The 24,045-nt window shown below is 34.7% G+C and overlaps 1 protein-coding gene across 1 annotated transcript in view; it reads right to left on the bottom strand.

The window, feature by feature from the left end:
* The window catches only part of PNPLA6 (patatin like phospholipase domain containing 6), a 1,368,928-nt gene that overhangs the window by 27,234 nt on the left and 1,317,649 nt on the right, over positions 1 to 24,045 (bottom strand). Inside the window, exon 32 of the mRNA XM_044083495.1 lies at positions 17,155 to 17,307. Coding sequence (XP_043939430.1) covers positions 17,155 to 17,307 — 153 coding nt within the window. The remainder of the gene's footprint in view (positions 1 to 17,154; positions 17,308 to 24,045) is intronic.

The raw sequence follows: 24,045 nt of genomic DNA, 5'->3' as shown, positions 1-24,045 counted from the left end.
ACAGACAGTAGTTACATTGGATTCACATAGATAGCAATTAACAATTTGATCAACATAGCAATTAAAAATTACAAACATAGTTACAGATGAAGAACATAGTACATCAGTACACAACTAGAATCTTTATCATCTGTGAAGTACATAACAGACATTAACAATTGTTACAATAAGAAGTTCCTGCTGTATAATACGTAGTTAGGCTTATGAGCATCTGAGCTTGCTATAATCAAGGTAGTTAGTGGGGTGGAAAAAAAGGTAGTGGGTGGATGGGGTGGGTGATATTAGAGGGGGAGTTGCAAGGGCATAGCCAGCATGTTTTAGGTGCGCTTTTAGTAAAGTTTTGAAGTGGGTGCATGATGGTACAGAGGTAATTGTGGGTGGGTGGGAGGGAGTTCTATAATTTGGTTATGGCACAAGAGAATAGTGCTTCTCCAGGAGAGTTATTGGCTTTAGTGACCTGTAAGTGATTTCTGTTGCTGGATCTTAGTGGTCTGGTGGTGCGATAGGGTTGGAGCAGATTCTGGAGGGATGGGACTTTTAGTGGATGGTTTACTAGTTTGTGGGCAAGTGCGAGTTGATACCATTGAAGGAGGTGAGGGAGTTCAAGCCAGCCCAGTTTAGCAAGTGAGAGAGAGTGGTGACTACGGTAGGATGCCCATATGGCAAATTTGGCAATTTTGTTGTAGCAGGTCTCGAGCTTGTTTAGATCGCATTGCTTTAGGTTGGTTTATATTGGAGAGGCATAAAGTAGGGTGGAGATAAGGTGGGAATTTGCTATTGAAATCTTTGCTGCTTTGGTGAGAAGTTGCTTATTTCTGTATAACGCTCCTAGTTTTTTTGTGGACTTTTTTTATGGTCATGGATATGTGAATGTCAAATTTTAGTTTATTGTCTATTTCCAATCCTAGCAATTTGATGTGTTCTGTTGGGTATATAGTGGTGTTGTCTTTTGCTGTGATGTTAAAGTGAGAGCTGTTTTGAGTATGTTTGGTGGGTTGGAAGATGTGTAGTCTAGTTCTGTTTGGGTTGAGTATTAATTGGGCAGCAGATAACCAAGTTTCAACAGGGGAAAAGGCTTCTTGTGTGACTTTTTGCAGTTTGGGTAAGGACTGGGCTGAGCAGATGATGGTTGAGTTATCTGCGTATTGTATGAGTGTGCCATGTTTGGTGGCAGAGGCTAGATTATTGGTGAAAATAGAGGAGTAGGGGTCCAAGGATGGATCCTTGGGGAACCCCTATAGAGACAGTTAGTTGGGGAGATATGTTATTCTGCCATACAACGGATTGTTGGTAGTCAGATAGGTAACTCTGAAACCAGTTGATGACTGACTGAGAGAAGGATAGGTTATTGAGGACAGAGATGAGTTGTTTGTGTGGGACCATATTGAATGCTTTAGATAGGTCTAGGAAAGTAGCAGAGGAGAGATAGCCATTGTTTTGATGCTCAAGGATAATGTTAGTAAAGGACAGTATGGCAGTGGTGGTGCTATAGTTTGGTCAGAAACCATGTTGAGTATTGGAAAGGAGGTCGTTAGTAAGAAGGCAGTCTGAGACCTGAGAGTAAATGCATCTCTCTAGCATTTTGGAGAGTGGAGAGAGAATAGCTACGGGGCGGCAACTGGTTAGTTCTGTGGAGGGGCTGCCTTTGTGGAGGGGAATTATATGTGATACGTTCCATGGTGTGGGAACGTAACTTTCTGACAGAGATCGGTTAATCAAGATGGATACTGGGTAGGCTAGAGCATTAGCTAAAATTTGTAGGTATTCACTTGGGAGGTTGTCTGCTGCTAATTTGGTGGGCTTAAGTTTAGTTAACAGCTTTTTAATGTTGGAGGTAGGAACAGGCGAAAAAGAGAAGACAGTGGGGAGATTACTAATTGAAGCTGTGGGTTGGAGGGGACGGGGGTTCTGTTGTCTAGCTACTGATAGTATGGTTTGTGTGAAGTGTGTGTTGAATGAGGTAGCAATATTTTTGGCGTAGTGAGGGATGTTAAGAGGAGGGCTACTGACTTTACCTGGGTGGAGGATGGAGTTTATGGAGGACCAGAATTGTTTGGGGTTGTTTTGGGAGACGTCTAGGGCAGACTGTTATTATTGGAATTTGTCCTGTTTTATAAGCGTTTTGGCTCTATTGCGTTGTACTAGGAATTTCTGTACCTAGTTTAATACAAATGTAGGTATAGAGGGGGTGTGGTAAATGGGGGTAGGGTATGGGGACCACAGCAGGTCCAGCCTGTCCGAGGTATGCACACTACAAAAACGATCAGAGACACTGCTCCAGATAAGGTCTGTTTGGTTCGTACTTTGTACTTGTTTATGACAAAGGCAGTTAGACCATGACAGTAAAATTAAAACCACACTATTTTAAAGTATATGCTGCTAAATGATGGTGGAGGAGTGGTCTTATAAAGTCTGCAATACATGGGACTATGGTAATCTTAGGTAGGAGCAAGATATTCACAGCTGCCGTCCCTGTCGGTGCACCAGTTTAAACAGGGTAATAGTTTAATTTTCAGATTGACATGGAGATTAAACTACACTAAATACTGAAGGAATTCCTTAACGGCCACAGTTCTTACTGGTCCTGCTCATTAGGTTTCAGATAGTGTCAGCAAATAAAGATGTTTCAGGGTTGTTCTTAGTTCAGAGTTAGGAGTCAAGTAAGACTGAAAATAAACAGTGGTAGATTAAGACATTGTTAGAAAGGCTACAGGACACCTGTATGCTTGATACAGATAACTAAACAGCTACTATATATACACTATGAGTATCTGGTAGGTACAGTTATTTAACTGAACATCTTTTTCTCAGCATATTAGACATGTACATCAAGGCAAAATGGGTACACATATATTAAAAAAAATCACGTTATATTTTCATGCATTATACATATTTGTTTTCTGTTGTATACAATTATTGTTCACTACAACATTACATATATCTCAAAGTCCTGCCTTCCCTGATAAATTATACCTCCTCCTAAACATTATTTGAAGGTACTGTTCCTACAAATTCCATTTATTTATATGTAGTTTGCTCAATCCCTTTTCTAAAGATCCCACCTCCAATTCTTTTATCTCTTTTACAACATTCACTACTTCAGCTATAGTTGGTTTAGAATTTGATCTCCCATTTTTTAGTAATTACTTTTTTGGCAGTCAATAGCATTAAATTTAGTAAGGCCTTACTATGAATAGAAAACCAACAGGCACCGCAGTGGTATATTAGAAATAAATTTCAATTCAGATGAGGGATCCAAACGCGTTAGTAAGTTTAACAGTAGAAAATATTACAAAACACTCCACAAAACAAAACATTAAATGCTTAACAACATCACCAGGTTTTTCGTCCCTGTTTGGGACTTTTTCAAATCATTAAAATAAAACACACTTCCTGTTTAATATGTATCATCCTATTAATTCAATACTGTTACCTCAATAATTAGATGATAACCAAACATTCAATTTATCCATAAGGAGCTGCTCTACAAAATCCTACTTAAAGCTACATCCAGTCTTCATGTCAATACTAAATTAACTATTAACAATTTTTATTTACATGCCCTTATCAGAGCTGTACCCTAAAAATAATGTTCATGAAAAGAAAATATCCAGAGAACCTAATAGAAGTAATAAATGAAAACACGTCCATGCAAAAATTTTAAACTTCTAGAATTTGTTGCATACTTGGCTGCTATATAAAAATCTCCTTTCACTGTTTCTTTGCATTCTGCTTTCCATTTTCAATTTAGTCTTTTGCAACCTTTATTTTAAACTGGTTACTAATTATCCCTTTTTTACTAGGCTGGAAATTTAGTCCTCTAGTGTCTATGGAAGAGAGACAGAAAAAGTTGTCTGATAGCCTGTATTAAGTTTCCTCTTTCTTCTAATTTTTTAAACACCTCAGCTCAGGAGATTCCAAAACACACAGGTTTTACTAGGGGAGCATTTACAATCTGTGCCTTGGCATCTCCAGGAAACATCTGGAGTCTGACCAAGGCATTTCTGTATATCACTGACCCTGTGGTTGCAGCTCTGGATACAGCACCACTGCATTAATTGCACATTTTATAAAGTATCTGTTAACCCAGGAGGCAGAAATTATGATAGCTGACAGACTGGTTTTAATGTCAGAAGCAAGAAGGTTAGTATTGGACTTCTGCATGTCAGAAAAAAAAATAAAGTAAATATTTTATCAGGCTATCTGGCAGCTTTTAGCTCATAAAGCCAATGTGTAAGAGGCATACACCTTCTTCCTATACCTGTCAAATACCCTGCTTTCTTTTTTTTTGGGGTCAGGGTTTGACAAAGCAAAGGATTTTGAACTGGAGTCCCTATCCAAAGATATCACAGATGAGACAGTAATTGGATTTCGGAACAAAAACTTATGAGTATGGCAACTTATAAAGTGTGTCTGGCTTGAAGATGACAAATCAGCATTAAAAGCATCCTTCTTCTGGCAGCTAGTATAGATTACGTTTCACAAGTTTGCCTTTTGTCTCCGCTATTTTGGTTTATTTGCTTCAAGAATTCTTTATTCTTAGATATGTTGTCAGGGACAGAGTTTTAGTTAATCTGGGGGCACAGTAACCTCAGATTTGGATTCACATGATAGGAGAATACAACTATGAAACACAGTTAAGACCTTCATGTTCAGAATCTTTGATGACTACTTCCTCAGAGGAAGAAGGAGATTTCTCCCTTTTTCCCTGGGTAAACACTGGAGTGGAAGACTGAAAGGACTAGACTGACTTAAAACCCAGGGCAAAGTGTGCCATATTTTTACTAGTCTTCCTACTGCTCCAGTGGCATAACAGGATAAAGCCCTGACTATGGTCCAGCCAGCCCAGTTTCAAATAGTGGCTCAGGTGGCTGACAGTGCTGCAATGACACTCTCTCTAAGGGGACGCATAGCCCAAAGGTGAGTTGACCTTAGATGCAATAAAAGAGTGTGGGGTGAGGAAATGGAAGGGGGTAGGGCATAAAGCAAAAAAAAATGTACACAGTATAAAGCACTGATTAAAGTAAAGTTTTTAATAAATTCACTAATTTCCATTCAGATTGCAGATACAATTGTTTCCAGTCAGAATGTTACAGATGACAAGTATTAGAGTTCAACAATGGTGTGACAGTTATATTTAGTTTTATAGCCAATGAGACAGAGAAACAGTGTGTTTTATGAAGTGTTTTGGGGAGTTGTTGTTTAACCAGGGGTATTACATGAGCACAGCCAAGATATGAGTAGATGTGCTTTGAGTATGTTTTCAAGTGGAATGGATTAGTACTATTAGTTATATCAGTAGCGAGTTTATTCCATTTTGGCTATGTAGCTTGAGTAAAAGGATTCCCCAGCAGAATTATTGACTTTAATTGTAGTCAGGAGGGTTTTAAGTTTTGAACGCAGATCTCAGTCAGGGAAGTATGGGAGTAGGAAATTTTGGAGGGAAGGAATCTTATCAGAGCGGTTTAGAACTGTATGGGCTGCAGAGAGTTGGTTATAGAGTAAAAGTTGTGGAAGTTCTAGCCAGGTAAATATCTTAAGTGCTGTGCAGTGGTGTGATCTATATGCGGAATTTGTGGCAAATAGGGCAATTTTGTTATAGCATGCTTGCAGTTTGGATAAGTCAGTTTGCTTTAGGTTGGTGAGAATTGGTGATGCATAGAGCAGAGTTGAGATGAGGTGGGTTTCAGCAATAGTTGCTTTTGCATTTTTAGTGAGGTACTGTTTGTTTTTTGTAAAGGGTACCTAGTTTTTTGTGTAATTTTTTTATTGTTTGTGCAATATGAATATGAAATCTTAAGTTACTATCTCTGACTACTCCCAGAAGTTTGGTGTGGGTTACAGGTGAGATGACAGTGTTGTTGGAGGATATAATATTGAAGTTAGGGGGTGACATAGTATGCTTTGTAGGTTGGAATATCATAAGTTGAGTTTTGTTAAGATTTAGGATTAGTTGGGACTTAGAGAGCCATGACTCCATCTTTGAAAAAGTGTCTTGTGTTATTATTTGTAGTTGTTGAGGAGATGAAGCTGCGCATATCAGAGTGGAATCATCAGTGTACTGTATGACAGAGGCATACAGAGTTGCAGTATGTAGTTTGTTAGTAAATACTGAGAATAGTAGAGGACCCAGGGCAGATCCTTGAGGTACCCCCAATGAAACAGGCAGAAAAGAGGAGAGGTCTTGCTGCCACTGCACAGATTGTTGATGGTTAATCAGGTAGTCTTGGAACCATGCAACGGTAGCAGAACTTAGATTTAGTTCAGTTAGTGCATTAATCAGTTTGTTGTCCTTCTTTGTATGTTACATTTTGTATTCCACATATCAAAGTCATACATTTCATCTGTATACCTCCTAGTTTTAGTTTATGCAATGTTGTATGGGACAACCATAAACTGTTCCCATACCATAATTTATCCCTTATTAAGCTAACATAGTTTTCATTATCTTCACCTTTGGTGATTTAATGAATTTCTTTATACATCCTATAACTTTACTCATTCGCAATATTTTAAGCATGATAATTAAAGCTGAACAAATTTTTAACACAAATTCTCAAGTCCTTAAAAAGACTAGCTTTAAAACGTATCTCTTTCCAATACGATAACTATTACAGCTCAATGTAGTGCAGGAGCTCATCGGTTTAGTTTTTCATTGTTAATTACCACATTAGTTGCCTCTGGCTGGTAATTCAACTTAGTCACACACACCTAGAGTTGATGTTAGTGTTCCCTACATGCAACGTATTTCCCAATTTTTATGTCATTATCATAATGGATGCACCAGAAAACATCTGATGGCATAAGCATGAATGAAGTAAACAGACTGAAAATATGTGGATCTTGTGAGACACCTTGATCACAGCCCATTTTCTTGCAAGAACAGATTCTGTATTCTACATGCCACATCCACTTATTTAGTCTTTACTAATCCCCCTAAGCAATGCATTGGACATACCCATTTAGACCACTTTGCTCAGTACTGACCTGTGGTCTATCCTATCAAAGACTGATAAAAATCAGTATAAATCATCTCATTTGTATCATGTGTTCTACTTTCCCACTTACCAGGTCCATGGCAAGCACTCTTATCCGTCTCCTACAAAGTGAGCAAATGGTGTGGCAGCTATGTTATTTAACTCACGTTCAAGAGCGAGCAGCTGGTTGGACTGGGTTACAGAAATTTGAGTCTCTGTATGCAAGTTACTAGAATTATAATGGTTTTGACATTCTCTTCTTTAATTGTTAAACCAAAAATTCTTTCAAAGCTTTTAAGGATTTACACATTTCTTGTACAGAGGTGTTAAAATCAGTCTTAATAATATCCATCCTTCGGTTGAGATGTTAAACTAAGGTCTCATTTGCCTGAGCTGGTGAAAGCTCAACTGGATGAAAAAAAATCCTACAGCAATTATCAAAATGAGTACGGGTTATTTTATTTTTATGTATTATGTGCAATATTTACACATTTCTTACATTATACATCATATTATATATACTTTCTCATAACATACACCTTATGTTCTTCACAGATTACCCTTCAGCAACAGACATATTTTCATTTCTAAAATTATTTCATCATTCATTTTTTGTAAAACAGAAACTCTTCACATCTTCCTTTTACAAATACCAACTATTTCTATCTTAGTTCCTTCTTTATATTTCCCAAATAATACCATGATTATGCCCATGTTCTCTTAATTCTTTCCAGACTTCTTTCCAGACATATATATATATATATATATATATATATATATATATATATATATATATATATATATATATATATATGGGTCCACTTTGTAATTTCCAAATATTGAAATACTGAATATCAGTATTTCGAAATTACAAAGCCGAAAACCCAAGCACAACTCACAATTCTGAAAACACACAATTACAAAATTCAAAATGTCGAAACTATGCTACACATACAGTAAACACAAAACTCCCCCCCACAATCAAATAAATGTATCTACACTATAGATAAGCAGGGGGGCAAACCCCTCTGTACCCCCCTACTTATATATTCTAACTCCGAGATCGAACAAACAGAAACACAAATGAGACTCACACACACATCTTACAGTCCTTCACACACACACACACACACACACACACACACACATCACAGTCACCAACACACACTTACACACACTAAAGCCCCTAACCAACACATTTACACACACAAACTTACCTAAATTCGACCCATACATCCACACGCTGCACCAGCGGAAGCGGAAATTCAACATCTACATGCTTTGGGATTTTGAATTTCGCACTCCTGCCAGTTTCAGAACTTTGAGTTTTCGGCTTTGTAATTTCGTAATACTGAAATTTGGGATTTCAGTATTTTGAAATAACAAAGTGGACCTAAATATATATATATATATATATATATATATATATATATATATATATATATATATATCTTTTTGAAAACATTCTAAAAACGTTAATTTATTTTACAGTCCAAAAAAATGCGTCACTTCTTCAACTTTACAGGCATTATGCATCCTTTCTTCTAATACCTTATATTTTGTATTTTATTTTTGCAGGCAGTTTAGCCAACACAAGTTAACATAAAAAATAGCCCTTATAAAACATTATAAATCTCCTTTATCTTTCTTTAATTGCATCTTTCTCATGGAAAAAATATAATTTTTGTACCAACTTTTCCTATCTGCCTTGACATTATTTAATTATATTTTCAATATCTTTATATTCTTTTCATATTCTTTGCCTTCCATATTATCACTTTCATTTTCTTTTCTTGTATTTTATTTCTTTCCATACAAAATCATGTTTTTAAACAATAACATTTCTATTATTATACTTCTTTTTCTGTACACTTTTTAATACGCAAAATAAGTGCAAACTCAATAAAACAGCATGATTTAAACTAAGCCCCTCCATGATTTTATTATTATATACGATTTCTCTTTCCAATGGATTCAATCTTAAACCCCATAAAAAGAAAAACAATCTAATAATTATTTTTCCACACAATGTAGCAACATATACATGCCATCTAAATGAGATAATTTTCCCAGTGCACACACATTTAACATGTATGTATTTTTTCTTAAGGATAACCAGAACAACTTCCACCTTATCTTCCAAATCTCACACATAATACACTAATTTCATTTCTTGTAAAATACATTCCCCCAAATTGTTTTAAGTTTATTTTAGATATAAACTTAATTTCCCCTCCAATACTTCTATTTTTACAGCTTTGTCTTTCATCCGTACTTGCCTAAATCAACATTAATGGCAGTTCTACTCCAATTATTTTTCTATACTGGTTCTTCTAAGTCATTTCCAGAAGTTCTTATGAATGCATTCCCCACCATCACAAATGACCACTTATTCACTAGACATCTTTCCAGCTTAACATTTTCTCCTAACCAGCCATTCAGCATTACTGATACCCATGTTAGTTCATAAACTGACTTAATAACTGGCAATCTTTTCTGTATGATACTCTTTCAAAATATTCCACATTTCTTTAAGATTTATACTGTCAAATGTTTTTGCCATATCACAGGCAACCATTCTTCCTTCACTTTTTCAGTCGCCCATATTGTCTACCTCTTTTATTACCACAAGCATCTCACATACATTTATTTGTTTATTCACTTCAGTTACTGCTTCATCCAAAACATCCTTCATCCTTTTTTGAAAATTGTTCATAAAGATTTTCCAGTATGTATTCTCCAGTATTACTAGCCTCCATTTTCTATGAATTTGTGTCCATTTTCCATGTAAACTTTATGACCCCTTTTAAAATGTCTTCATTTTTTATTCTTCCTTTCATCCATCATGCATTTATTGTTCCAAAAGCCCCCTCCTCCATCTTTCATCTCCTTATAAAAGTCATACCCTAAACCATCTGGTTAAGGTGCACACTCTTCCTTCCACTCATTTATCCCTTCTTTTAATTACTTTCTTGAAATTTCTTTTACTATTTCTTGTTTTTTTCTAACTTTCCATAGTCCTCTTTCCACCTGATAAATCTCATCTGTCCTACATATTCCTCCACAATACTAACAATCTTATCCTGCTTATATTTTAATCCTCCATCTTTGTTTTCCCATGACCTCCATTTTCCTCTTATTATACTTCACTTTACCTAAAAATTTATACTTTTTTTCTCCCAAGAAAATATAAGCAATATTGTTGAACATTCTCCGTATTACATTCATGCAATTTTCTTTCTTCATAATTTCTATTTCCAACAACTTTTCAGTTTTCCTTCTGTCTCTCATATTCTTTGTCTTTTCTTCTCCCAATTTTGATTATATTTATATTTTTCTTTATACATCAACGATATGCTATATTTTGGTAAAATAGTTTCATTGTTAGAGGTTCCTTCCATAATTCTCTTTGTTGGAAATATAGCATATTCAACTTATTTCCTGTTACTTTTATCCTCTTTCCTTCCTTTATTTCATCTCTTCATAACTGCCCATACTGCTCTACGATTAAAAAAAAAGTTTCTTTACTTCCTTCTTAATTTTCTAACATTTCTTCGGAACATATTATATAATCTACTTCAGTCCTTAAATTACATCTCTTGTATGTAAATGTTTTCCTTTCTTAATCTTAATCTGACAGTTTCTTATTACTTTACTACATATTACTCTGCCTTTTTCTTTTCTTAAATTACAACTGAAGTCACCTAATAAAAATGTAATACCTTATCCGTAATTATCTTCAAACCTATTTTTTTCTTTCCCCACACCTATACTTGCATGTAACACAATTAACCTCACTGGTTTAATTTTTTTTCCTTAAGTCAGATACCAACATCCTAATCACATCCATTATTTTTACTTCATTTTTTAACTAGCAGGGCAGTCCTAGAACAAGTTTTGTTTACTGTCAATACTACTTTTTCCCCACATCAATTCAAACTTTTCTCTTCTACTTTTCTCTACATACCTTTTACCTTGCAAACAAATTAAGTTTTTAAATCATTCAAACATTACCATTCTTCTCACATCATTCTTTATGCTATTTACATTTAACAACACCACATCAACATTAACATTTATTTCTAATTTTTATTTTTCTTCGCCTTATCCTGCCCCTATAGCCTTCATCACTGGAATTTCTGACTCACCACTGATTTTCCCTACATCATAGTTATTTTCCATGAAAAGCTCTCTTCGCTCTTTTTTCACTTATATTTTCTCATCTACATTAAAATTTCCTTCTTGCAGAAACCATGTTTTTTTTTTCGGTTTCCACAAGCCTGCTTTCCACTATATGCTCAATTTATTGTGCTTTATCTAACAGTTCTTCACCTTACTCTCTTACTTCTGAATGTTCCCTTTCACTCTGTTCACTATCCCCCATTCACTTATTATTAGAGGACAACCAAATCAAAAATGGTTATCACCCCATTTCCTACAATTTGGTTTACAGCTTTTCTATGAAAGACCATATCCTCTCCATTGACGACACTGCCACATAGATACATGCCGCACTTTGAACTCTTCATTTAAACATACCCATGCCTGCCCATATTTTTCTTTCAACCAAAACTATTTTTATCTCATGCACTTTATGATATATGCTTGAAAAAATTTTTTCAATTCATTTTCATCTACGTCTATACTTCTAAACGGTACCAACATTTTTTTTCTTTCAACATGCATATTAAAGTTCTGGTATAAAACAAATTCATTGCAAGGACTTGTAAAATATTTTTCCACATTTATTTATAAATTGTTCTGCCACCAAAACAAAATTTCAAACTTCACTTCACAAACTTATCCAGTCCCTAAATGTATTAGGGCTCTAATGTCTGTTATTTTAAATCCCAGTAGTGAAATATCATATTTTTCCTTTTTTTTTACTTTAAGTTTTACCACTGGTCTTTTTCTCACTGCTGACTTCTGTTCACATTCTCCTGCTGAATAATTTCTACTTTGCTTGGTCTCTGCTGCTGTTTGTTTACTGCAGCTACTGCTCTCTCTCTCTCTACACAAACATACACACACATATGTATATAAATATATATATAAATATATATATAAATATATTATATATATATATATATATATATATATATATATATATATATACATATATAATATATAAATATATATGTATATATACATATATATAAATATATATGTATATATACATATATATAAATATATATATATATATATATATATATATGTATATATATATATATATATAATATATATATATATATATATATATATATATATATATATATATATATATATATATATACATATATATATATAAATATATATATATATATATATATATATATATATATATATATATATATATATATATATATATATCAGTTTTTTAAATGCAATCTTCATTCTTTTCTTCTAACCGTTCCTTTTCCACAGTGCTTGTAGCCGTCATACAGCCCCATACCCTTAAAGCCAGACATTCTACCATAGCATATGATCGCTCTCTATCTACTCCATTCTTTTTCTCCACTGTTGCAGCTCCATTACTCTCCTCTTCTTCTACAAACACTCTCTTGACTGCCACATTCTACTGCACTGCCTCACCTTCTCATGACTCCTTCACCATCACTGACATTAATACTGGTGTTGCCAAGCCTCCTAAATCCACAACAACTCCTGTGTCATCATTCTCTACAAAAAACAGCTTTTTCTTCTAATACAAGATCCTCACTGTAACAACTTCACTGCATTCCACCTCAAAGTGAATTCAAGCTTCATCAACTGTAGCCTTCTGATGCCTCATGGCTTGAAAGAGAGGGGTAAGTTCCCTGGTACCCTGGCCAAATTACACCTGGTCAGTATGAATACCACTTCAGGTTTCCCACTGAAAAGAGAACACTGGCCTAGTGAGAGGCCTAGTGAGACTAACCCAGTCAACAAAGAGAATAAATAAACATCAGCAAATAGCACTTCTGATTAATATTTATAATTTTAATATCTTCAGCAATGCACTTTTGTCTTACTGAAACAGTCACAGGTACTTCAACAAAAGTATAGGTGAGTGTGGGCATCTTTCTTTTGCTCCATTCTTTATACTTCCAGTTTGTGACATGAAACTTCCTATTTTACACATCTATTTGTTAGCATATGTTGTCTTTATTAAACTTATATTTTTTTTTGGAAAACTACAACTTTCTAATACTTAATATTCCCAATGTAACAACTCAGTCTATTTCTAAATTTGGAATTGCAATTTCTTTTTTATTACAGTCTGCACAGTCTATTAGTCTGGCAGTTAATGCACTGGATTAAGCTGTTCATAGGTAGGTACTAGGCTGTTCATAGGTAGGTACTAGGCTATCGGCCCAAGGGCCTAAGTAAGCCTAGCCAAAAAGATTCCCTGGCTTATGCCACCCAAGAAAGTTAATTTCCTGTGCCCCTGACAAGCAGAGCCACAGAAGTGATCCCCAGGGTGTATTTCCTATTTCCTAGCCACTCATCAAGATTTTTCTTGAAGAGTGCTAATGAGGAACTTTGCTTGACATAGATGGGTAGTTTGTTCCAGAGTATAGGAAATCACTGGGACAGGAATCTATCCATCCAGCATGTCTTGTTTATTGTGGTGACAAGGTTTAGGTCGTATGACTGTGAACAAGTCACTTAACCAGTGCCCGAAGGCTGCCCTTGAAAAGGGTCACTTGTGTCCAGAGGGCTTACCTAGTAATATATGCAAATGTCAACACCATCTTAATACTGTCCTGAATTTATATAAAATAAATCTAGTTTTATTTCTCATTTATTAATACTTATATACAAGTTTTCAAATTTGTATGCACCGATATAAAAATTATGTCATTTACTTTGAAGACAGAAACTTGTCAATAAGAAGAAAACTTAGTTGGAATTTTATCTCGTTTTACTATAGGTGTAGTAAATGCAAGATGGAGGTATTTGATTAGTACCTTAGATACTGACAAATGCTTTTATAAAATTTAGATCAAATGTGGGAATATTTTTATACTTGAAGAACTGTGATTTCAATTCTTGAGGCTTAATTTACTTCTAATCCATATGTTTATTAATTTATGTTATATTAACTGACTTAAGTGTTATACTTATCCTTTTTTCAGACAACTTCATATATTCTTTACCATTCATAACATTCTCTAATAGATTTTCATCTGAGTGTCACAAGGTATTTAAATCTTCAAAACATTTTTGAACTCAAAGAGAATATATTCTATTCCCAATACCTGTTTACAATTTTGTGAACTTTTAATAATATTTCTTTGGTTCATTTCTGACACATTTTTGTTCTATTTTTGCCAAATTATCCATACGTTTAAGTGTCACAGAATAAAAGAAAAGTTTAACCTTCTCTAATACTATTGCAATTTTGTGATTAAGAACTTGCTGACATTTTTATGTAATTCACTGACATATCCATAAACATCTTCTTCCCTTCTTGCACTCTTTTAGTATTTTATGTCTTTTCAAAAAGCATACCATCGCCTTTCTACACACACAAACGTGTGTATGTATGTATATATATATATATATATATATATATATATATAAAGAGAGAGATTTTTATATATATGTGTATGTCTATATATATTGTGTGTGTGTGTGTTTACATGTGTATGTACATTTATTTACACAAACATACACATTTTTAATGTAGCCCATCTTTATATTGGTATAATCTTTATTACTTGAACATCACCACACCTTTAGGCCACCTAACCTGGACTGAAACACTAAAGGCAGAGGCGTGTCCATATTCATTAAGGATATCCACACCTCCAGGCTAGATGCTCAGCATAATGCATCCGAGATTATCCAAGTGCAACTAACTCTGGGCAAGACCGCAATCCAAATTGTAGATTGCTACAGACCACCCACCATGCCCCAGGATTCCCACTCCTCAGTTCCTGATACACTGGAAAATATTAGGGTACAACCTAACACCCTAATAATGGGTGATTTCAACTACCCCACCATTAACTGGGAAAACTACTCCTGTACCAATTCTTGTGCTCAATATTTTCTGGAATTCATAAATTCCAACGCCTTGGATCAACTTATCCACACCCCCACCAGGGGAAGTAATATCCTAGACCTGGTCATTATCAACATAGGCAACCGGTGTTCCACACCAGAGGTCAGTTCCTCGTTGCTCAGATCCGACCACAAGCTAATCACCCTAGACATCCACATCCCACCCCAACTCCCCCATTAGGGAAATCACTGTAAAAAGTTTCTCCAAAGCCAACTTCACGCTTCTTAAAACAGAAGTGGCAAACTTCACAACACCCATGCTGACGGGCAATAGAGGTACGACTGCTGAATCCTATACAAATGCACTTTATAAGCACTTAGATGAGTGCATGGATCATGCAATCCCTAACAGAACCAAGATGCTATCCTCCAAAAAAAGGAAGCCAATCTGGTGGTCCCCTGCCATAAACAAACTCTACAACAGAAGAAAGAAACTGTTGCAAAAAAAGAGTAAAATCCCATGATGGAGGTCAGCCTCAGTAAGAAGCTGAGATCCCCTCATAAAATCCTCCAAAGCTAGTTACGAAAACAAAACTGCCACTGATTCTAAAGACAACCACAAAGCATTTTACAGCCAAGTCAAGAATCTTAATGGCAACACTCAGATCTGCTCTGAGTTACAGCACAATGGCACTAAATATACAGAACCAATTGATATTGCCAAAATCCTGGCAGATAGGTTCAGTGCTAACTTTAACCCGCTCTCAGTGCTAACTTTAACCCGCTCTCACCCCCTAAAGGGCCCATCTCTATACCGCAAGAATGCAAAGTTCCTGTAATCACAGTTGCACAAGTAGAAAACACACTCTCCAAAGCCAAGAACACAGCGACCATGGGACCTGACAACATCCCAGGCTGCTTTCTACATGAACTACAGAATGAACTGGCACCCCACCTAAGTACCATGTTCAATCATAGCTTCACCTCAGGCCTTGTGCCCACTGAATGGCGCACAGCAATGGTTATCCCACTCCACAAAGGGGGAGCCACCATGGACCCTGGGAGCTACCGCCCCATCAGCCTGACAAGCCTGGTCTGAAGGGCTATGGAACGTATCATCATGGAACTTATAAACAATGACATTGGTAATCTCCAAACTTTGGACCCTACCCAGTTCAGGTTTGTAAAAGGCAGATCATATCTCCTAAACCTGATAGACTTCTTTGAAGCGGTCACCAAAGCCGTAGATGAGGGTAAGGTGGTTCACACAGCCTATCTAGATCTTGCCAAGGCTTTCGACTTTTCCCCCACTCTGGAATTATAGATAAACTCACTAAACTAGGTAAAGAGTGTGGCTCCCTGGGATTTGTTTTTTTTTTTAGGTGGAGCATGTCCATCAATTCTGGGTTGGACATGGCCACAATTGTATGTCAGGCAGAGATCACCTCTGAGTAAGCGGTATGCAACCAAGTACTGCTGGAGTTTCTTGAGTCGGGCTGCAAAAGGCATCTGTTTGAGGCCAGTAATCCTCTTGGTGAGGTACTTTTGTGGTCTTTCCAGCTGTTGCAGGTGTCTTGTAAGGTACATCCCAAATGGGGCGTTGTATTCTATGATGGGTCTAATGAGTGATGAGTAGAGAGGCACAATAACCTCTGTTGTTCTAAAAGGGTTTGCATCTAGGAAGCCACAGTACTCCCAGTTTAAGCAAGTGGAAAGAAAAAAAATTCATCCTCTTTCCTAGCATAATTCAGTGAGGACCAAGAATAACAAAATCAGTTGTAACATGGCAACCTCCTTCAAGCCATTGCGGAAGTATTGAAAATACAAAAAAATGCAAATCAATTCAAGTGATGCAGGGACATTAGTATTGAGGAGAACATTAAAATATGGTTAAAAAAATCCTGCTGGCAAACAAGTAAAAATGTTCTAGTACACTGTTCCAGGTAAAAGCGAGTTCTGTTATTGCACGACTCATATTAAGACATTAAATAAATAATATATAATTTACTGACTAAATGGAGAATTAACAAATTAAATGTCATTTGCAAAGTTTGGAATGAATACTTGACTCATCAAAATAATACCTACAGTGCTTTTGAATATGGATTAAATGGTCTACACTTGTTCTACACGTCTAGCTCAAGTAATGATAAAAAGGCTCTGCATTAAATTAAAGCTAATATCTTACATAAATCTCATCAAATTTCCCAAAATCCATGGTTTTGAATCTGTCAATTGGTGGTCTAATATATTCACAGTATGAGCTGGTTTTCACAATTTCTAGCTGTCGAACACAAGACACGTATGCAAGACGGGACTGTATTTCAGCCATATCAGGAACCTAAAATAAAACAAAAAGCAAAGAAAATCAGTACAATTATTATGTAACAGGAGGCACTTACAGGGAAATTGCATTAGCCATTTACAGGTAGAATTAAAGACCATCTGCAGTTCTAAACTATAACACAAGCAACAAATGAGTAACAGAATGATTACCGTACTAATAAATAAATTATATGTTTACCAATAATAGCTCCATAACTGTAAAATATTAAGCAGTTTTCAAGACATTAAAGCCATTTTAGAATGCCCTTTTTTGTTAGAGACAGCATTTTGTTTTTTTATTCCCAAGCTGCCCTGGGTTCATTTATTGTCTGCTGGGTCTACCAGGCTTGCCTAAGCCTGCTGGTGTACTGCACCACCTCAAGGTCAATTCAGCCAATGCTTCTGCCTCCTCCTGCAGTACATCTTCCAACGCCTCTCCAGCATCCACTGGAGATCAACTGCATGTTGCATATTACATGTGTGCTCACCCCCCCCACTCCACCCAGGACACTCAAGCAGCTAACCAAACCTGGGTCGTCAGGGACACAGCCAGGACTTTCTCTCTCTCCACTGCATTGTGCTGGCTTACAGCCTGTAAATTTGACAGTGTTGAATAATGTTAAATATGCAGAATGCAAGCAGGGACAGCATATGTTCTGATTTTCAGCAAAAAAAGATCTTGAGAAAGGAAAACATTAATGATAAAACATCCTGTAGCTTTTTTTAACTTGTAGTAGGTATAGTCAAGATATTAAAGGATGTGTTGTTCAGACTCGTACATAAACAAGTCTATGCTAATAGCATATCTTTCAAAGGTATACTTACACCAAACATTTCTTCTAGAGAAAAAAAGACAATGACATTCAGCTTCTGAGCATGCTTAAAGGGCTTTTGCAAAGATACACTCCTACTACCTCAAAATTCTAAAGCTCCAAATATTTTACATCACTTTCTGCCCTATCTTAATAAAAAGTTTTGACACCAACTTTGGCACAGCCGTTTGTTACTTACGTTTCACCATCACATAGTTTATACATTTATGTATGCCTTCTTGCATGCACTGGGCAAATGCTGTGTATCCAAGGGCTGCTTCAGATAGAATCTGCATTAGCCACCTGGCATACTCGCAATAAATGAAAGCATAGATTTTGATTTGTGTTTAAAATCACACCATTCCTTGAATGGTCAAAATGTTCAGGAACTGCCAAACTCAATGAAAAGTGTATAAAAACAAGTGATACCAGTCTACAATCCACTACTACTACTACTTTAATAAAAAACCTGACATTGGCATAAATATCTGAGCGTCAAGTTTAACCATCACAAGAATTTATGCCTTATAGCATGCAACAGGCAAATGCAGGGGCTGGCTCTCACAAAATTGTGTTATCCAGGCATCATATTAACAAAGCACATATATAAGACTCTCAGTTTGTTTTTAACATCAAACTGTGCCTTGAAGTTACAGGGTTTAGGAAACAGCCACAATCGGAATCAATTGCACAAAACAGAGCTACCAGTCCAAGAGCTACTTATTTTCTGCCTTAAGAGAAGGGCATTTAGGAATAAACTGTTTTAAATACGGAGATAACCATTAGTAATATGACAAAATAAATAATGAAAAAAACTGCACCTTCCAAAGGAGACTGTTCGTCACAAGAAAAATTAATGGAAAAATAACATGTCCGGCCTCACCACAGAAATAAAATAGCAAAAACGAGTCCAGATATATAATAAAACTTTAATGTCAGGCAAGCGCTTTCACGTATGGAATATACGCTTCTTCAGATCATAAAAACAAATGAAACTGAGTAAGTTTATATATGGTAGCAGCATTTCATAATTGAATTAAATTAAGTTAAATTGAGTTAATCAAACAATCAAACAATATACAATCAATCATTACCTAACTATTCAATCACTAGTGCAAAAAATCCTTCTCCAAGTAGCCACACTGTCCCAAAACCAATAAAGGAAATATATATATATATATATATATATATATGCATATATGCAAAGACCTGATGTTATTCACAATATTATAGAATATATATATATTCTCCTAACCATGCAAAGATACTTCAAGCACTCTCATCATATCAAAAAAAAACACATTTCTCAAATAAATAAATAAATAAGGAGATGAATAAATGAATAGTGAAATATATCTAAACATTTGAATAAATAAATAACTTAGTTATTATGTCAATATAAAAAGCAATATAAAGTCAACATGAATCAACATAGGATGACAGAAGATGTATATAGGGCTAAGCACATTCATTTGTAGTCAAAAACCAGAGCTCATATAAATAAGTATTGATAGCTATAATGTAAAGTTATTATAAGTCCCCAGCTCATTTAATATGTAGGAATATACTATGCAAAAAGCATAGTACATCAATTATCAAAACCTCATAAAAACTAGAATAGAACTATTATTAATAGGAACTGGGGCGTACTGACCATTGATGATAGGACAGCTAAAATAGTTGGACATACCCCTGGGTTCACTTATAGGAACAATAGAAGTTTGAAAATTATATTATGTACGAACTCAATAATTAATGACTCCTTGTATATTAGGACATCAGAGAAATTAGGCACATATCCGTGCAGGAAATGTAATTATTGTAAATATATTTCAACTGAGCAGGGTTTTACACATCCTATATTGGATTGTTCTTTTAAACCAAGATTTTATGCTTCTTGTGAGACGTCTGGGCTGATCTATTTAGCAACCTGTCAGCGATGTCCCGCATTTTAAATAGGACTGACGAAAAGAAAGCTTTAACAGAGAATATACAATCATCTTTATGATATTAGATGCAAAAATGAACTTAATGCACTAGCAAAACACATTTCCATGAATAGTGACCAGACTTTTGTATTTAGGGTTTTACAGATTGTTAGTTTTGGTAATAGAGGTGGAGACTATATGAATTATCTGGAACAAAGGGAGCTTGAATGGATTTTCAAGCTAAGAGGCCATTATCCACCAGGACTAAATGCATATGTATCCATTAGGTCTTTTCTAGCTACACGTAGATAATGATGCTTAGAGGTAATGTTAATTATCAATATTTTTTTGACATATTTATAGGTTGTTTTTGTTTTATTTTTGGCACCTATATAATACATATATATATATATATGTATGCATATGTATACATTTTTTACACTCTACATATTTTATATATATTTATGAGGTTTTGATAATTGATGTACTATGCTTTTTGCATAGTATATTCCTACATATTAAATGAGCTGGGGACTTATAATAACTTTACATTATAGCTATCAATACTTATTTATATGAGCTTTGGTTTTTGACTACAAATGAATGTGCTTAGCCCTATATACATCTTCTGTCATCCTATGTTGATTCATGTTGACTTTATATTGCTTTTTATATTGACATAATAACTAAGTTATTTATTTATTCAAATGTTTAGATATATTTCACTATTCATTTATTCATCTCCTTATTTATTATTTATTTGAGAAATGTGTTTTTTTGATATGATGAGAGTGCTTGAAGTATCTTTGCATGGTTAGGAGAATATATGTATATTCTATAATATTGTGAATAACATCAGGTCTTTGCATATATGCATATATATATATTTCTTTATTGGTTTTGGGACATTTGGGAGTTGTTTTACATACATTGATTTGTGTGTGGCTACTTGGAGAAGGATTTTTTGCACTAGTGATTGAATAGTTAGGTAATGATTGATTGTATATTGTTTGATTGTCTGATTAACTCAATTTAACTTAATTTAATTCAATTATGAAATGCTGCTACCATATATAAACTTGCTCAGTTTCATTTGTTTTTATGATCTGAAGAAGTGTATATTCCATACGCGAAAGCGCTTGTCTGACATTAAAGTTTTATTATATATCTGGACTCGTTTTTGCTATTTTATTTCTGTGGTGAGGCTGGACGTGTTATTTTTCCATTAATATGACAAAATATTACAAATACGGAGATAACCATTAGTAATATGACTAAACTATTACAAATACGGAGATAACCATTAGTAATATGACTAAACTATTACAAATACGGAGATAACCATTAGTAATATGACTAAACTATTACAAATACGGAGATAACCATTAGTAATATGACTAAACTATTACAAATACGGAGATAACCATTAGTAATATGACTAAACTATTACAAATACGGAGATAACCATTAGTAATATGACTAAAATATTACAAATACGGAGATAACCATTAGTAATATGACTAAACTATTACAAATACAGAGATAACCATTAGTAATATGACTAAAATATTACAAATACGGACATAACCATTAGTAATATGACTAAACTATTACAAATACGGAAACAACCATTAGTAATATGACTAAAATATTACAAGTATCTAGATAACCATTAGTAATATGACTAAAATATTAGAAATACGGAGATAACCATTAGTAATATGACTAAACTATTACAAATACGGAGATAACCATTAGTAATATGACTAAACTATTACAAATACGGAGATAACCATTAGTAATATGACTAAACTATTACAAATACGGAGATAACCATTACTAATATGACTAAACTATTACAAATACGGACATAACCATTAGTAATATGACTAAAATATTACAAGTATGGAGATAACCATTAGTAATATGACTAAACTATTACAAATACGGTGATAACCATTAGTAATATGACTAAACTATTACAAATACGGACATAACCATTAGTAATATGACTAAACTATTACAAATACGGAGATAACCATTAGTAATATGACTAAACTATTACAAATACAGAGATAACCATTAGTACTATGACTAAAATATTACAAATACGGATCTAACCATTAGTAATATGACTAAACTATTACAAATTCGGAGATAACCATTAGTAATATGAATAAAATATTACAAATACGGAGATAACCATTAGTAATATGACTAAACTATTACAAATACGGAGATAACCATTAGTAATATGACTAAAATATTACAAATACGGAGATAACCATTAGTAATATGACTAAACTATTACAAATACGGATATAACCATTAGTAAGATGACTAAACTATTACATATACGGAGATAACCATTAGTAATATGACTAAACTATTACAAATACAGACATAACCATTAGTAATATGACTAAAATATTACCCTTAAGGAATATAAATCAGCATCAGTAAGACGATCTGCGAGGTGTCAGATGTGCAATAGCAAATAAAGATGATACTGTCTAATGAGGTTTTATGTTTGCTGTCATTCACAGCACTCTTTCAGGGACTAGTTGCACATATAAGCTGTGGCATTGGAGAAGACTTATTAGCTGGTACCATTATCAGTTCTACGGTATTACAGAACTGCTATGCAAATCAATGTAATTAGTTACAACACAAGAGGAACTGCAGACAGTTAAGCATGAAATCAATGTCTGCAGGTAACTGTTTAAGAAGTTAAATGTGAACACCTGCTTTCTAAGGTCCCTACAACGTGGACAGACATGCATAGAGGATCAATCAACAGAATAGCAGTCTAAGATGGAGCTACTTAACTGCCAGGGACAAAAAACTGATAAGGTCCATTTTATCTTTATGCTCTCCAAGAGTAAATTCAGCTTCTTGTGCTGGTATGTGTTTTTATGTAATTTATTTTTTTCTTTTGTTGACAGGGCTAGTCTCACTAGACTAGCAGCCACTTTTCAGGGGGAGACCTGAGGAGGTAATCACACTACTAGGGGAAATTTGGCCAAAGCATCAATGAACTTCCCCCACTCTTTTTTATAACTGCCATCAGATCTTCTACATCCACCTGTGCTACCACCAATTCAAGCAGATGGGGCCTTGGTTTAATTTTTCATCTGATAATGTTAAATACTAACCAAGGGTTATTATGGATTTGCAAAGAACAAACTGCTGCGGTGTAATAGTGTTTCATTTCTGTTTTTTTTTCTCTTTTATACCCAAGTAAACACCAACACTTATTTTTTGTGCGTCATTTGTTTGCTGTGTTGTAGGAGTAGCAGTATTGTTTCCCTACTAACTACATGAACTGTTCTTTGGCTGCTTCAGAATGTGTGCTTTCAGTAAGGGCATTATTTTGGTCTGATTTTGACTCCTGAATCTTGGGTTGCTTCCAGTGTTATTTTATACTGAGCATACATGCTAGTAGATTAAACTTGGGCAGCATTAAGGATGTGGACTGGAACATTTGTAGCACGCTGGTTTCCATTCTAAATTCACATACTTGTCATTGGAATCTGAGTCATTACTTGCGTACAATAGCCTAAACAAAAAGGAAGAATAAGCAGGTGAATTTTAGGCTTAAAATTATGTCAGCAAAAAAGAAGCACAACAGTCACACACTGCTTCTTTGTATGTTTATTTTACTTCAGTACCGCTATGACATCCACTCAGGAATCTGTGAAGAGATTTGCTTTTTGTAATTACACCAACTGAGTTTTAAAGAAACTGGTCTGTAATTTCTGTTACAAATAAAAAAAAATGTATTTCATCTCCATCCCTTTGTGTACTACACACACACACACACACACACATTTTATATATATATATATATATATATATATATATATATATATATATATATATATACACACACACACATATACACACACACACACACACACACACACACACACACACACACAATTATGTAGACTTTTGCCAAAGAGAGCTTTCACTTGCATACAAATGGTCGAGATAAAAAAGTACATTTGAATG

This window comes from Protopterus annectens, chromosome 9.part0 (assembly GCF_019279795.1).
Source record: "Protopterus annectens isolate FY-2018-M chromosome 9.part0, PAN1.0, whole genome shotgun sequence".
NCBI lineage: Eukaryota > Metazoa > Chordata > Ceratodontiformes > Protopteridae > Protopterus > Protopterus annectens.
Note: the sequence above shows the minus strand (reverse complement) of the source record. Positions and strands in the feature narration are given on the sequence as shown.